The following is a 14052-nucleotide window of genomic DNA, read 5'->3' on the forward strand; positions in this document are numbered from 1 at the left end:
TAAAACATTAGTTGCGATATGTGAGCCATGATGCAATGCTTATTCAAATATGCTATAACAAAACAGAAACAATAATTTTACCTGCTGCATTTTTTGTGACTGGTTCCTCTGGCCTCAACTCATCCACAACTAGTTCTCCAGTATTATTACCTTCATTGGCAACATTAGCATCATCATTGGTCTCATTTGTGGATTCATTTACTGTTTTAGCTTCTCGAGGATCACTCTCGGGTTGTTCAGATTCAGCAGCTCTTCTTTTTTGGGATAGACCACTTAGTGGTGGTCTTGGATGCCTCTTTCTCACCTTCTTAACAACCTTCTCTGGAGTTGCATCTTCTTCAACGTCTTTATCTCCATTCCCATCATTCACATCTTCATTCATAACACCACCCTCACATTTGTTCGACTCGTTAATATCAACAGTCTCCTCAATCACAACTTCATTCAAAGTCTCGTTCACAACAACAATCAAAGCCTTATTCAACTCATTATCCTTACCAGTGGCCTCATTCACAACTTTAGTTTCTCTCTCATCACCAGGTGGATTGACCTCAACCACACTCTCACTGCTACCATCAGACACCACATCCTCATCAAGGATTTCAGGGTTGGCATAAATGGGGTGATCAAAATAGAGATGGACAATATTGTCATTCTTCATCGCACTCTCACACATCCTCATCACTTCAGCATCCGTCCTAAGCACTCTAAAACTCTTACCTAAGTCGAAACCAGGTTCTAGCCAATACGCTTCATTATATCCAGGGTAACCCAAGTCTAAAAATAACCCCTCAACAAAAAATAAATTGCATGTCTCCATATTTACACTGTGTATCTAAGTAACTAAACCCCCTTCGTATATCACATTATCGTCTCTATCCCTTTTCAGGCAATCCATGTGATGATACATAAACGTAACTACATGATCCATCTAAGAAATAGTAGAGGGAAGATACAATGAATAAACAATATGTCACAAGCACAGAAAATAAACCACAATAATGGCCACTACTTAAACAAAGAGAATGAAGCAGAACCTACCTCTTCGTAGGGTTGCTCCTAGCGAAGAATGGAAAGGTGCTGATGCCACTTGAAAACCCTTACACTTGATTCGACAATGTCTCTCACCTCGTCTCGTTCTTTTTTGCGCCAAACTTCCAGAGCAACGTCTCTCCCTCTCTATATGACCTTTCAGTTTTACTATCTAAGACACACTAAGTCACAGTAACTCAGTAACTAGTAACAGTAGTTGTTAATTGGGTTTTAGGACAAAATTAAATTGGGGGCAAAAATAAAATTGAATTAGGTTAATTTCTAAGTAGGCTAATGATATTTTTAATTACAAATTCTAACTCAAATAAAACTTCTCTTGTAAGCAAAAACCGGTGTCCACGTAAGTATCGTACTCACCGGAGCTATGGTCCGGCAAGCACGAGGGCACGCTTGACAAATTTTTAAAATATTCAGGTACCATTTTGTCAATAACAATAGTCAAGTACCAAAATGTCAGCGTTTGAATCTTTCGGGTACTGATTTAGTCATTATCTCTATAAAATAACAAGATTAATGTATTATTAGTTTTAAAAAGATATTATAATGCCAAATAACAAAATTCTATTTGTTAGTATTAATATGCATTTTTTGAGAAAAAGTGAGAGTCAAGCAAATTAAAAATGTATAATAACAAAATTAAAATTGCACATAATTAGATTATTGAAGTTGAGTATAAATTATAAAAGACTCGTTTCTTTTACACAAGTGTAAAAAGGTTTGATCCTTATTTTAAGTACAAAAAAGTTTTAATATTCCAAAGAGATGTCCTTTTTTTAAGTGAGATATTATATTTATTTGGTTCACTTTGAATAATCATAAAATAAAATTTGAACATTGAGATTTATATCATATATTCATATTATATATATAACCATTATAAAAGAAATGTTAAAAAACAAATCTAATTCCTTTTTATCGATCTCTATACATATATGAGCCTAATTCTTAGAAAAATACTTCACTTTGAGATATAATACGATTTAGAATTTTATCGTATTAAAAGATCAGTTAAGTAAAGAAAAAAAAAGGATAAAAGTTTGAGTGTTAAATATTTAAATTTTTTATGAATAGGAAACAACTTAATTTTATAACTAGTTGTTTATTTTTTAAATATACATATAGTTGTTTTAATTAGGGTTTTGGGTTTATACTCTAAAGCAACCTTCCCTTGTGTCACAACAAATAAGAAAGGGAGCTACTCAAATGAAGATGCAAAAAATATCTTTTTATGAAGATGCTTTGTATAAAAGTGTGATTTATTAATTTGGCCACACTTTAAATAAAAACAACACTTTTATAACATATCAAAATCTAACCCTACAATCCATCATCCAAGGGTCAAAAAGAAAAATCATCATATGAAGATAATTATAATATCTTCATGGGAGTACCCACCAATAAGAAATATTTGCATCTCCCCTTCCCTAACATGACTTTTCCTAATATAGCTTTTACCTACAACACATACAAGAGTGCATTTTAGGGTTGTTAGACCCTTGCAAGTTACAACAAACATGACCTCTATTCTTTTATATATGTCCACTACTACTACTACTATTTTCTATTGTTATGCATGGATGTGACAAGCCAAATTCTCCCAACTGTCTTCTTTGAAATCTTAAAACACAACTTAGGCTGTACTATCTTTATTAGTTAGATAAAAAGATGTAGTCACTATCTCATTGAATAGCAACCATTTTTTCTCAAATATGAACCTTGTAATGCACTACATACAAGTCCTTGTAGAAAAGGGGAATAATCTCTTGAAAAGAAGGACCAATAAAAGATATTATTTTCAATCCAATGATCATATATAGCTATATATATCTTATCATTAAAATGTAGGAGATTATAATAATAAGCAAGCAAGCACCTAAAAGTTCTGACTATTGAGAAACTCCTAATAATACCTACCATGCATGTGTCTCCATTGGATTCTAAAGCTTTTAAAGGATTAACCAAATTAAATCAAAGAATTTATGAAGATGTGCTCGAAAACTATGGCTATTATAATTAATAATGACTTATGTTAACATGTAAAGTATATTGTAAATATATAGTTTCATTCAACAGAAAATTGTTGTAACAAAATCTACTAATATAGAGCACATTTTCGTTTTGGTTACTTAGTTTTTCCTGAGTATTCTTTAATAGCATTGTTTTTAAAAGTACAAAAAAAAAAAAAAGAGTAACACAGTTAATAGATGCTAACATACATTGAATATACTAAAGTATTATTTATTTATCCAATATACATGTTTTGTTTATTTAATTTGTTTGTTAATTTGTTAATAGGATTAATGAGCTAATTGTTAGTTTAATTAATATATTATTATGATTAGTAATTCATGTATAATTTTACTAGCATGTTTGGTTTTTTAATTTAGAAATTGATATACTATGATTTTGTACCAGTTTATCTATGTCAAAAGTTAGAATTTTTTAACTGAAAAATATTCTTATTTTTAAATTTCCTCACCAAATAAATAAAGAATAAGAAACAATATTTTAAAATACAATAAAGCTCTCAAACAAAAAAATCCCTTAATAATACTTCACTATATTTTTTGGTGAACAACTAAGAGGAAAAACAAAAGAGCATAAAAGAAAAAGAAAAAAATTAGGTTCTTAACAATAAGAGAGGACAAACCACCTCTGGTGGCTGGTGCCAAAGGTGAACCTCATCAGTTCCGCTACCTCCAGATCCCATCTTTGCCAACCGATCTGCCACGACATTAACTTCTCTCGAGATAAGTTCAAAACGAATATCCCAATCCCTTCTTAACTTCAAGTCAAAGATCAATTGTATCACTTCTTTTTCAAGATGCCAGAGTGAAACTTGCCAACCAGTCACTAGCTCAAAAGCTGTTGCGCAATCTATCTCACAGACAACAAGCTTAAGACCCGCCTCCCAAGCCAAGCCAAACCTTTCCATATACTCCACAACTCCATCTTGATGACACTAGATCCAAAGAAATTTCCTGAGCATCCCATTACCCATTGACTGGAGCTATCGTGAATTATCCACCCAAAACCAGCACAATCATCTCCCAAGTTCACACTCCTATCACAATTTAACTTCCAAGTACCAGATTCTAGCGGAGACCAAGACAGAGGTTTTAATACTTCACTATATAAGCAAATTCTTAATATATTCTCTCCATGTAAAATAATACTTCTCAAACTCAAATCCTTCAATGGATAACTACAAAATTGGATGTAAATTATTAAATAATCATCTTAATTTACCCTGATAATAACAATCTTATTCCGGCTAAATATATTATTTGTAAATTTTTAATATATATCGAGACAGGCACTCAAAGCTACCTATCTTAATTTTAAATTTCAGCTTATCTCTTTTTTAAAATTTTATTTTAATTTTATTTTATTGTGTAAATATTTTTGGCTTCCTTCTAATATTTTATTAAGTCTGTCCCTGTATTAAGATAATAATAATAATAATAATAATAATAATAATAATAATAATAATAATAATAATAAGTCAATAATTAAATAAGATAATATAGGAGGAAGACTCATCTTATATAAATCTCATATCTTATCTTCTAATATTCTTTAAAAAAATATTAACTTGAGACAGAATTAGAATACATACACTGCATATTTTTTTCCAAAATGAACACACTTACCCTTTTGGCCGTTGCTTACAAAATTGACCTTTGAAGTTTGATCCAATAGCATCACTTGGAAAAGGGCAAAAAGGAAAATTTAGCAGAAGTTTAGGGCTAAACATAAATAAATCACAAAGTGGCAACTGGCATCGAGAAAACTTGGGAACAAAAAGACGCAATTTTTTTCATCTATAAGACCCTTCTCAGAGAGAGAAAAAGAGAAGAAAAGGAGAAACACCAAACACAAACAAGAAAAACAAAAATAAAAAAAAATTAAAAAGAGGAGTTTGTTTGAGAACTGAACCACGCACCCTCCCCTCCAAAGATCTTAACTTTCCATGCTTCTGTAAGCACCCTTAATCTTCTCCGTCTTCTTCTTACACTTTCTGGATCTGCAATTTCGATAATTTCGTTCTCTTACACAAGCTCTCTAATGGGTCAATACCAAAAACCAATTTTCGCACTTTATTTCAATGAAGTTTCCCTGTTTCTTCAAAATTTCAAGTACCCTTTTTGCGGATTTTGGCTTGTTCAGCTGAAAAGTTTTGAAATTTGTGCAGTTTCTAAGGGAATATTTGGTGGGGTGTGGTCGAAAAGTTTGAAGAAGCTTCTCGATTGGCGTGGCTTTGGTTCGTTTGGGTTCGAAAAGGGGAATTCGGAACTTGCTCGAGGGCCCTGAAAAATTTTCACTGTTGAGGTTAGTTTATTGTTCTTCTCCCTTTAGGTTTCCCAAGTGTTAGGAATTTAGATAGTTTCATGGGGGTATAAGTATGCCATGTTTATGGAGTTCCCATGAAGAAGGTTTAGTGTGGTGGAGATTTTAGGAATTAAGAATTATGCTTTATGGCACTTTTTTGAAAAAAAAAAAATTTTGAACGTTACGTTTGAATATCTGTGAAAGTATTCTTGAAGGTGAGAACCGAGATTGGATTATAATTAGGAAGCAATTGTGCCCTAAAACCATTCAAATTAGTGGAAACTGTTTGATATTAGGTACCCCAAAAAATTCATATAGTTTTGTATGTTAGTTTTTGTGTGTGTAATGTGGTGGTTTTTTACTTTTTCTCCTCTTCCTTTTTCTTCCTTAAGAGTTGGAACATTTATCTTTTCCAAAGTTGACCAACTCAAGTTAGGACTTTATCCAAGCTGAAATTTTTAAGTTAAAAAAAAATCAATTGGAGGTGGGGTAACCAAAATATAAATAAATGTGATGCAACTTAAATCATTTAACTTAATTGAAGCAGCAAATCATCCTAATACTAATGCTACAAAGTTTAAACCTTTTTAGTTACAAATGCTTTGGTTCTTCTCCTTTTCACAATTGAATTCTACAAAGTCAACTACATTAGCAAGAGTATCCATGTGCATGCTTATCTGAAGTTTTGTATTTGGTGATGTAAATTCTGGTTTCTTTCTTACATAGAACTGTTTGTTTTCAGTTATGGTAGTGTCTTAACATGAATTCTTTGTCTAGTACCATTGTTTTTGTTGTTTGAATATATTATACCAACTTAACAGCGATAAAGCCATTATATCAACTGTATTGATTTGGAATTTGGAATTTAGTTCGGGGTGCAATTTTGGATTCTATAGTGATTTTATGGCATCTAGAGTTTGAAGAAAAATATGATTTTCTGAAGTATGTGAATATGAAGAAAAGAAATACCATGGATGCATGGTTCTACTCTCAGCTTAGTGGCTGTGAGCATAAAATATGTTTTTGTTAATTCGTCGTATACTCTTACTTTAGGGTTTGGTGGTGACTCATGTCAAATGATGTTTTGTTAGCATGCTAGGGCTTCTTATGGATTTGTGATTTAGGTTAAATGTTTTGTTGGAATACTAGGGCTGCTTAAATATCTTGGAAGCCTTGTTTAAAGCTTTACTTTCTCATTAATATTATTGCGCTGGAGTGAAGTTCCTTATTAGACTTATAATGGAAGTGCTTTTTTTGATTAGTTTCATTTAGGAGTGGGTAAATTGAGGAGGAGTTATTTGTACACGTTTGATTTGTGTGGAGATATGGTATTATCTATTTCATTGTGTCCTGAAGAGTTTCTTACAGAAAAGCTCAATTTGGGGTTTTGTGTCTTGCGCGTGTGCTTAGCACTTAGCAGAAGCCATTATTGCTTCTTTGGTGTGCTGGTCATGCATACCGATAACTCGGTAGTGAGTGCATATTGCTGAGTTATTTTGCTTCTAAAGAAAATGAGATCTTACAAACTGGATAATTGTTTTGAGACTACATGGTGTGATAAATTGGCAGTTCAATTGGCCGTTTATGGCTATTTAAAGAAAAAGAAAGAAAAAGACAAACTTTGGACACAAGGGAGGAAAGAAAAGTGAGTATGTAATGACTTAGGTTGCAAATGCAAAATTGCACTAAGGAGATCCAGTCCACGGATAGATGGGTGGCTTTGTTTAACTCTTAGCCTTTGTCTTTTCCATTTTTGTTGCATGTTGACACACAGAATTACTTGCCATGCGACATTATGAACACCATTTGCATTATGCATAATCTACATTCTCTTGGTATTTTATAATAGGAAAACAATTGATATTGATGGATGACGAACTGCTTGTTATATTATAAATTGCAGCTGATAATGTTCCAACGGTTCAGGAAGGATTGACACATGGATTCTGAAGTCAAAAGGTTTGGAGGAGGTAAAAGTTTTCCATAATAATGTTTTTCTTTCACTACCCATTACGCATTTGTGGATGAGGAAAAATCTCAAACACTGAATTCTACTATGTATGACCGTATTTCTTACTTTATATGTACATACACACATGCTCACTCACCGAGTTTTCCTATGTTTCTTTTGTTTTCTTCACTGCTTTCTTCTCAAGGACTTATTGTGTAATTTGAACCGATAGGACCGAGGGAGTTGACAGGAGCTGTAGATCTTATTAGTTATTTCAAACTACAACCCCACTATGACTATTTCTGCAAGCGGCCCCTTCCAGTGTCAGTTGCAGACACACACTATCTTCACAACATTGTGGGAGACACAGAAGTAAGAAAAGGAGATGGGATGCAATTAGATCAACTTATTCAGAACACTTCTAACTTCAGAGAGACAAATGCTCGGTTACAGCCTTTCAACCTAGATATTCTCAAAGAAGCTTTTCAACTAAGGGAAACAACTCCTGTTGATCTTCCCACAGTAAGATGTTTTGTTTGATTTCATTCTTACGTAGGGTGCACTTGTTTCTACTTTTCAAAAATCTGATTTAACAACTTGATTTCCTATATAGTTGAAAAGCTTAAAAGCATATTAAGTTCTGACTATTTTATAAAGTTTATACAAATATGTTAAAAGTTATTTATACAAACGCCCCCTAACTTGCCATTCTTGGTTAAAGCGAACTATCTTGGTTTCAGAAACAATATAGTATGATGACGTCTCGATTTAAGTTTTCGACTCAAGTATTTTTTTTTTAATATCCTCATAGGCAGAGAAAGGGATTCCAACTATCCCAGGGAAGTCGAAAAGCGAGCACAAAGACAAAGAGAAGAAGCATAAAAAACACAAAGACAGGGATAGGGATAAGGACAAGGATAAGGAGCATAAGAAACACAAACATCGTCACAAAGATAAAGACCGAAGCAAAGACAAGGAGAAGGACAAGGACAAAAAGAAAGATAAAAGTGGGCATCGTGATTCAAGTGCTGACCATTCAAAGAAACACCATGAAAAGGTTGGTAAATTTTAGTTTCCGGCGTGGCAGCATCTAACATTGTTAACATTCGAATTAAAGAACCACTTATCTAGAGGACCTATTCAATAAATTGGCTTCATGAACTTGAACTTTTCACTTCTCTTCTGTTGATGTTGTTAATCATTTGTTGCTTATGAATACTATTTAAAAATGTTGTTAATTGCTTTCTTTAACTTTATGATTCACAGAAAAGGAAGCATGATGGAGATGATGATGTTAATGATGTTCACAAACACAAAAAAAGCAAGGTAATAAACGAAAAATCGATGCATTCTTTGTAATTCATGAAATCTTATATCTAATGAAGTTCTCTTTTCAATTTCTTTATTTTGTTGCAGCATAAGAGCTCAAAAATCGATGAATTGGGGGCGATAAAAGTCGCAGGCTAAAATGTTTACATACTGTAGTTCGCGTTGTTTCTCATTTGGTTGTTGTCGTTTGTTAAAGTCTGGTGGCATCTTCACTTGAAATTAACAGATTTCGTAAGGTACTTTATTAATGTTCCAATATATTATTCTTTTATCTGCCATTACATGCTTCATACTGTTTATAAGCAGTTGATCATAAATTCCTTTTATTTGTCAAATTTTCATCATGTGTCATATTGTTAAAGAAAGAAAAAAGAAAAAAAAATTCTACTTTCTGTTTAATGAATCCAACCCTTGTTACTGTGGATTTGATAGTTGGTTTAATTATACCACAATGGCACAATTCGCTATAGTTTTACTCAATTTTCATTTAGGTCTCTATAGTTGGAAATTTTTTTAATCAGGTCCATATATTGAAGAAAATTGTGTTTTCAAGTCCTTGAAACAGCCTAATGTTACAAAAAGTTTTGAACTTTTATAATAATTTAATAGATTTAATAAAAAACATTACAACAATAAATTGCTTTAGGAACTTCATTACAAATTTTTAAACCTTTTTCTATTAGAATTTGGCAGTAATACTAATAACTGTTATGGTAGTGGTTATTCTTTGTGCAACTATGAAAGTTATGAAAATTATTTTATTTATTTATATTGTGTGATTTTTTTTGCAGACTAGGTAGTGTTCTGACTAAGATTGAAAGGTGAATTCACCCCATGAAGGGAAAAGGAAGCAGGTAAAAAATTTGCTGGAGACAAAAAAAACTTTCTTTTTCTTTTTTGTATAATAACATTTACCTTCATATAATTTCCAGTAATTTGCAGAACTTTGGTCTTCCTTTTCCTCAGTTTTTTGGTGCTCTGGATCGATATATCAACATTATGGATAATTTTTCTTTAATTTTTTCTTAAAAAAAACCTTAGTTTACAAATCAATTAAAAGTTTGCTAGAGCCACTACATGTGTAGAAGTAGTATAATTGAAAAATGGCTATGGATGGGAGAATGTGTAAATTGACTACTTTGACCCCCAAATCATGTATCCAATACTAACATCATCATCATCATCACCAACCCCCAAATGTGTGGCTTAGTCCTCAAGGATCCCCCCCAAAAAAAATTCACTTTTGTAGTTTTGTGTATAATATTCATAGGTATGGTTTACACTTGAAAAATCAATGTACATAAGATTCATCTCTATTTTGGATGAGATGAGATGAGATGGCCTCTAACTAATGGTTAATTTCTAGTTTTAACTCATGTTTTTTCTCCATGGATTTAGGCTGTGTTTGGTAGAGATCTCTTTGGTTAGTGTTTTGTATTTTTGTCTTGAGACAGGTACCAAATTTGGCCTTAAGGTTTTGTTTGGATTAACTAATTGTAGGTGGAATTTGATAGGGAAATGAATGACATGGAATGGAATACCAAAGACCCTTTTTTTTCCAATTTGGTTTTTTTTTTTTTTTTTTGTGTGTTCAAAAGTTGAGTTTCTCCCTCAGGACCAACTCTGTTTTCTCTGTTTTACAATATATTACTCTCTTTGCTAGTAATTTTTATTGAAATATTTGAGATATAAATAAAACAAATAAAGTGTTACGGGCATCATTAGTATTTACTTAAAAGTTTAGAACTTATGAAGCACCGATACTTTGTTGACTTGTTAAGTTGTATACTTGTATATACACTTCTTCGAACACGATATTTATTTGACATTTGTATAATACACGTCTGTTTGACTGTGTTTTAATATAAAGAAAAGTAAATACTTTTTGGAATATACTTGACACATCCCAATATAATTATGTCTAATCTTGTTTTTTTACCAATATTCTTGTTATAATGTTTGGTTAGTGTTAAGGGTCAAAAACTTTGGTTGGTTACACAACTATTAAAATCAAACTTTTCAAAAGGCCATAATTAAAAAATAAAAATAAATATACTACATAAGTTATTTTTTAGTAGTTTCTTATACATAATAGAAAAATAATAAAAAGCTAGTTATCCAAGTGGGAAACCCGTGAGAGAGGAGTGCATATATAGTTTATGTAGGCATTCAATTAAGGCCAATTTGGTTACATGGGTTAAATATTTCATTATGATAATGGTTTGGCCAAATTTCAACTTTTTTTAAGAGAAGTTGAAAAAATTAATTTCTAAAAATAATAGGTTCAAGCCTTTTTTCTGTTAGTTCTAACATTTGGGTTCATTATAGCTAATGTTTGGAGTTTTTATTCATAATATAACATCCTATGAAGGTTTATGTTAATTGCTCGACTTATTGAGGCAGTGAATTAAGTCAGTGAATTGTTGCATGTACGAGGTGGAATTCAAAAAATTCCTATCACTTTTTTAGTAGACGAATGAGCTGACTCGACTAATAGGTTAGTCGATACATTTTGAATCTTATTAGTATATGGGCTCATTCAGGTGAGGCCCACCAGAAGCCCAAATAACAAGAACTCATTAGTTGACCCATTAATGTATTTTCTGTCCTCATCTGTCATCCCAAAAACAAAATTGTAAGTTTGTAATTTCTATCCAAGTTATGCAACTTGCAAGCCTATGCTTAATTTGAATCAAGACCAAAAAAGTAAAATAAAATGCTCAAATGGTGTAAATTTAATGTCTATTTTCTAATTGATGCGTGAAAAAAGTTAAATATAAAAAATTCAACAAAACCTAGGATAACAAAACTAATTTGATTTGTGTTATATGCTCTTTTCGGTTTGTATAAGTGTATAACTAACTTTTTTTTTTTTTGGGTGTACATAACTAAAGATTTGATGCTACATTCATAAAAATAGTGTGTTATATAGATACATTATCCAAAGATATTAAAGATCCCAAAAATAAAGAAGAAAACAACAATTATGGTGAACTGGAAAAATTAATAAGAAATTAAAAATGAAATTACCCTAAGCTTTATGCGGCATTTTGTCCAAATGATCTTTCTTAGTGATGTCAAAATCGTATTACTTCACTTTATTGGTTTTGGGAATATGATTATTTCAGTAACGAGACGCATGGCTTTGAAAATTTTAATAAATGCTTAGCAAAGTTCAATATTTCTTTTTTTTTTTTTGTAAGTAGAAACTTTGTATAGAAAAATTAAAATTTTATGCATTTAATTTCAGAAAATATTTTAAAATTTTATTTTGTTTAGTAAAAAATTTATACATTAATATTTTTACTGAGTTTTTTTAAAGGCTTTTATTATCAAAATCCTTTAATATATAAAGGCATGACTGGGAAAGTCCCAAAGCTATAAAAAGCACCGCAAAAAAATGATTTTAGCCTTAGGGCATCTTAATTTTTAACAGTGTGAATCTTTGATATGACCCTAATGATTCAAACAGTGAATTTCATATTAACGTTTAGTTTTAGTAAACAGCTTAATTAAGTTATTTTTGAAAAAATAATTTAAACAATAAATGATTATATTAAAAGTAATTTATAAATAAATTATTTTGTATTTAGATTTTTAGTTCTAAAAATGTTTATTTTATAGAAATGTGATAAAAAATAGTAGTATTATAAAAGAAGTCATTTTTTTAATTTCTCTATAAATTCCTAATAAATGACTTCTTAAAAAACTGTAATTTTATTTTAAAAATTACACCAGACAACAGACATTAATACTATTACTTTCCATAAATTAAAAACTCAAAAAGGTTACTTTTAAAGTTTCTCAAATGAGCTCTAACTAAGATGAAACCAAGGTTTTTAAATCCAATTAGTAGAACTAAAGATTTAAAAGTTTAGAAATTTAATCGAGGTTTAACTAAGAATACAACGAATATAATAAAATAATATATTTATATATAAAATATATAAATTTTTTTAAATAATATTTTTGTATTGTATTATTTTAACCTAATTAATTATTAAAAAATTAGACTAATTTAATTGGTTAATCAATTTTTTGATTGATTTTTCTTTATTTTTTAATCAATTTATTATTAACTAATTTCTATTTTGAATTGAACCAGTGCGATAACAAATTTCTATTTAACCGGACTGGTTCTTGATTTTCGATTTGGTTCTCATCAGAACAATGGGTGAAACACTGAAACTATTTGCAACATAAGTGACATATATAATTGATGGGTATGAATTATGATGAACTTGAATACTTAATCCATAAGTTTTTTTATATATGGAAAGAAATAGAAAAAGAATATATATATATATATATATATATGGACAAAAAGATAATTTGAATCATATTATTGTAAAACCTCTTTTCATATATTATTATTATTATTATTATTATTATTATTATTATTATTATTAAATTGAAATATACTAATATTCTCTATCTTGTCCCCAACTTATATTGTTAAAAATTTAATTGAAGGCACTATTTGAGAATGTCCACGCTCTAATTGTTGTAAAAGCTATACCCTTTTGAATAGTATGGACAAAATGCTTTTGCATGTGAGATGTGACCACTTATATGCATGTTTTGAGATATAAATTATTCGGTGGATTATTTGCTTTTTCATGTTTGCTACTATAATATAGATTTCCTATTTTTCTTTCTCCTTTAATTTACTATAAAGTATTGATGACATTGATTTTGTTTTTGCCAGGCCATGCTTTACTACTTTATCACCACTAATAGCTAAGAGTAAACCTAAACCATTTTTTTTTTCCTTTATACAACGGATAACTTGGTCACTGGCATTTGGATGTCAATTGATATATCACTACAAAAAATTATTAAAATAGTGATCGATTTTATCGATTGAAAAAATTAGTTGTTAATAGACAATTCATTTAGTATCCGATATAAAATTTTTAAGATCAGAGAAAAATTAGTCACTAAATTATATTTAGCAACCGATTTTAGCGATTAACAAAATGATTACTAATAGCAATTAAGTTAGCGATCGATAAATTTTTTATACAACTAGAATAAAATTGGTCGCTAAATCGATCGCTATTTTTAATTTAGTGACCGAATTAACAACTAAAATAAGACGTCTTTAAAACTTTTGGTCACAAAATCAATCACTAATTTTTAATTTAATGACCATTTTTTTTTCCTTTATTAAACGAATATATAACTTGGTCACTAGCATTTAGATCACAACTGATGCATGGAATAAAGTTCTCTATATTAATTATTAAACAAGAATATATATGTTAATCATCTATTTAAATAAATATTTAAAATTTAAATTATTTTTTATATATATAATAATTTATTAATCAATAACAAATAAATTCAGATTTATAGCAAACTAATTCTCATCCTAGCGAATTAGG

At 30.2% G+C, this 14052-nt stretch overlaps 1 protein-coding gene across 2 annotated transcripts; it reads left to right on the forward strand.

The window, feature by feature from the left end:
- Window positions 1-4856: 4856 nt before the first annotated feature.
- On the forward strand, window positions 4857-9718 carry LOC130963175 (mediator of RNA polymerase II transcription subunit 19a). 2 transcript variants are annotated; one of them, XM_057889323.1, is made up of 9 exons: window positions 4857-5034; window positions 5249-5385; window positions 7289-7355; window positions 7569-7858; window positions 8148-8393; window positions 8603-8662; window positions 8753-8901; window positions 9457-9519; window positions 9598-9718. In XM_057889323.1, exons 3-7 carry the CDS (start codon window positions 7325-7327, stop codon window positions 8801-8803), a joined length of 678 nt encoding a protein of 225 aa, XP_057745306.1. In that variant the 5' UTR covers window positions 4857-5034; window positions 5249-5385; window positions 7289-7324; the 3' UTR covers window positions 8804-8901; window positions 9457-9519; window positions 9598-9718. The 2 variants fall into 2 exon arrangements, with proteins under 2 accessions (XP_057745306.1, XP_057745305.1); XM_057889322.1 differs by having other exon boundaries at window positions 9457-9718.
- Window positions 9719-14052: the final 4334 nt, after the last annotated feature.

The sequence above is a fragment of the Arachis stenosperma genome, chromosome 2, assembly GCF_014773155.1.
Source record: "Arachis stenosperma cultivar V10309 chromosome 2, arast.V10309.gnm1.PFL2, whole genome shotgun sequence".
Taxonomy (NCBI): domain Eukaryota; kingdom Viridiplantae; phylum Streptophyta; class Magnoliopsida; order Fabales; family Fabaceae; genus Arachis; species Arachis stenosperma.

What these genes read in the sequence shown, in the direction of transcription:
- LOC130963175 (XM_057889322.1), top strand. Translation starts at nt 7,325, where the DNA reads ATGGATTCTGAAGTCAAAAGGTTTGGAGGAG. An exon ending in CTCCTGTTGATCTTCCCACA is followed by an intron (nt 7,859 to 8,147) that starts GTAAGATGTTTT and finishes ATATCCTCATAG; the next exon opens with GCAGAGAAAGGGATTCCAAC. An exon ending in CAAAGAAACACCATGAAAAG is followed by an intron (nt 8,394 to 8,602) that starts GTTGGTAAATTT and finishes TATGATTCACAG; the next exon opens with AAAAGGAAGCATGATGGAGA.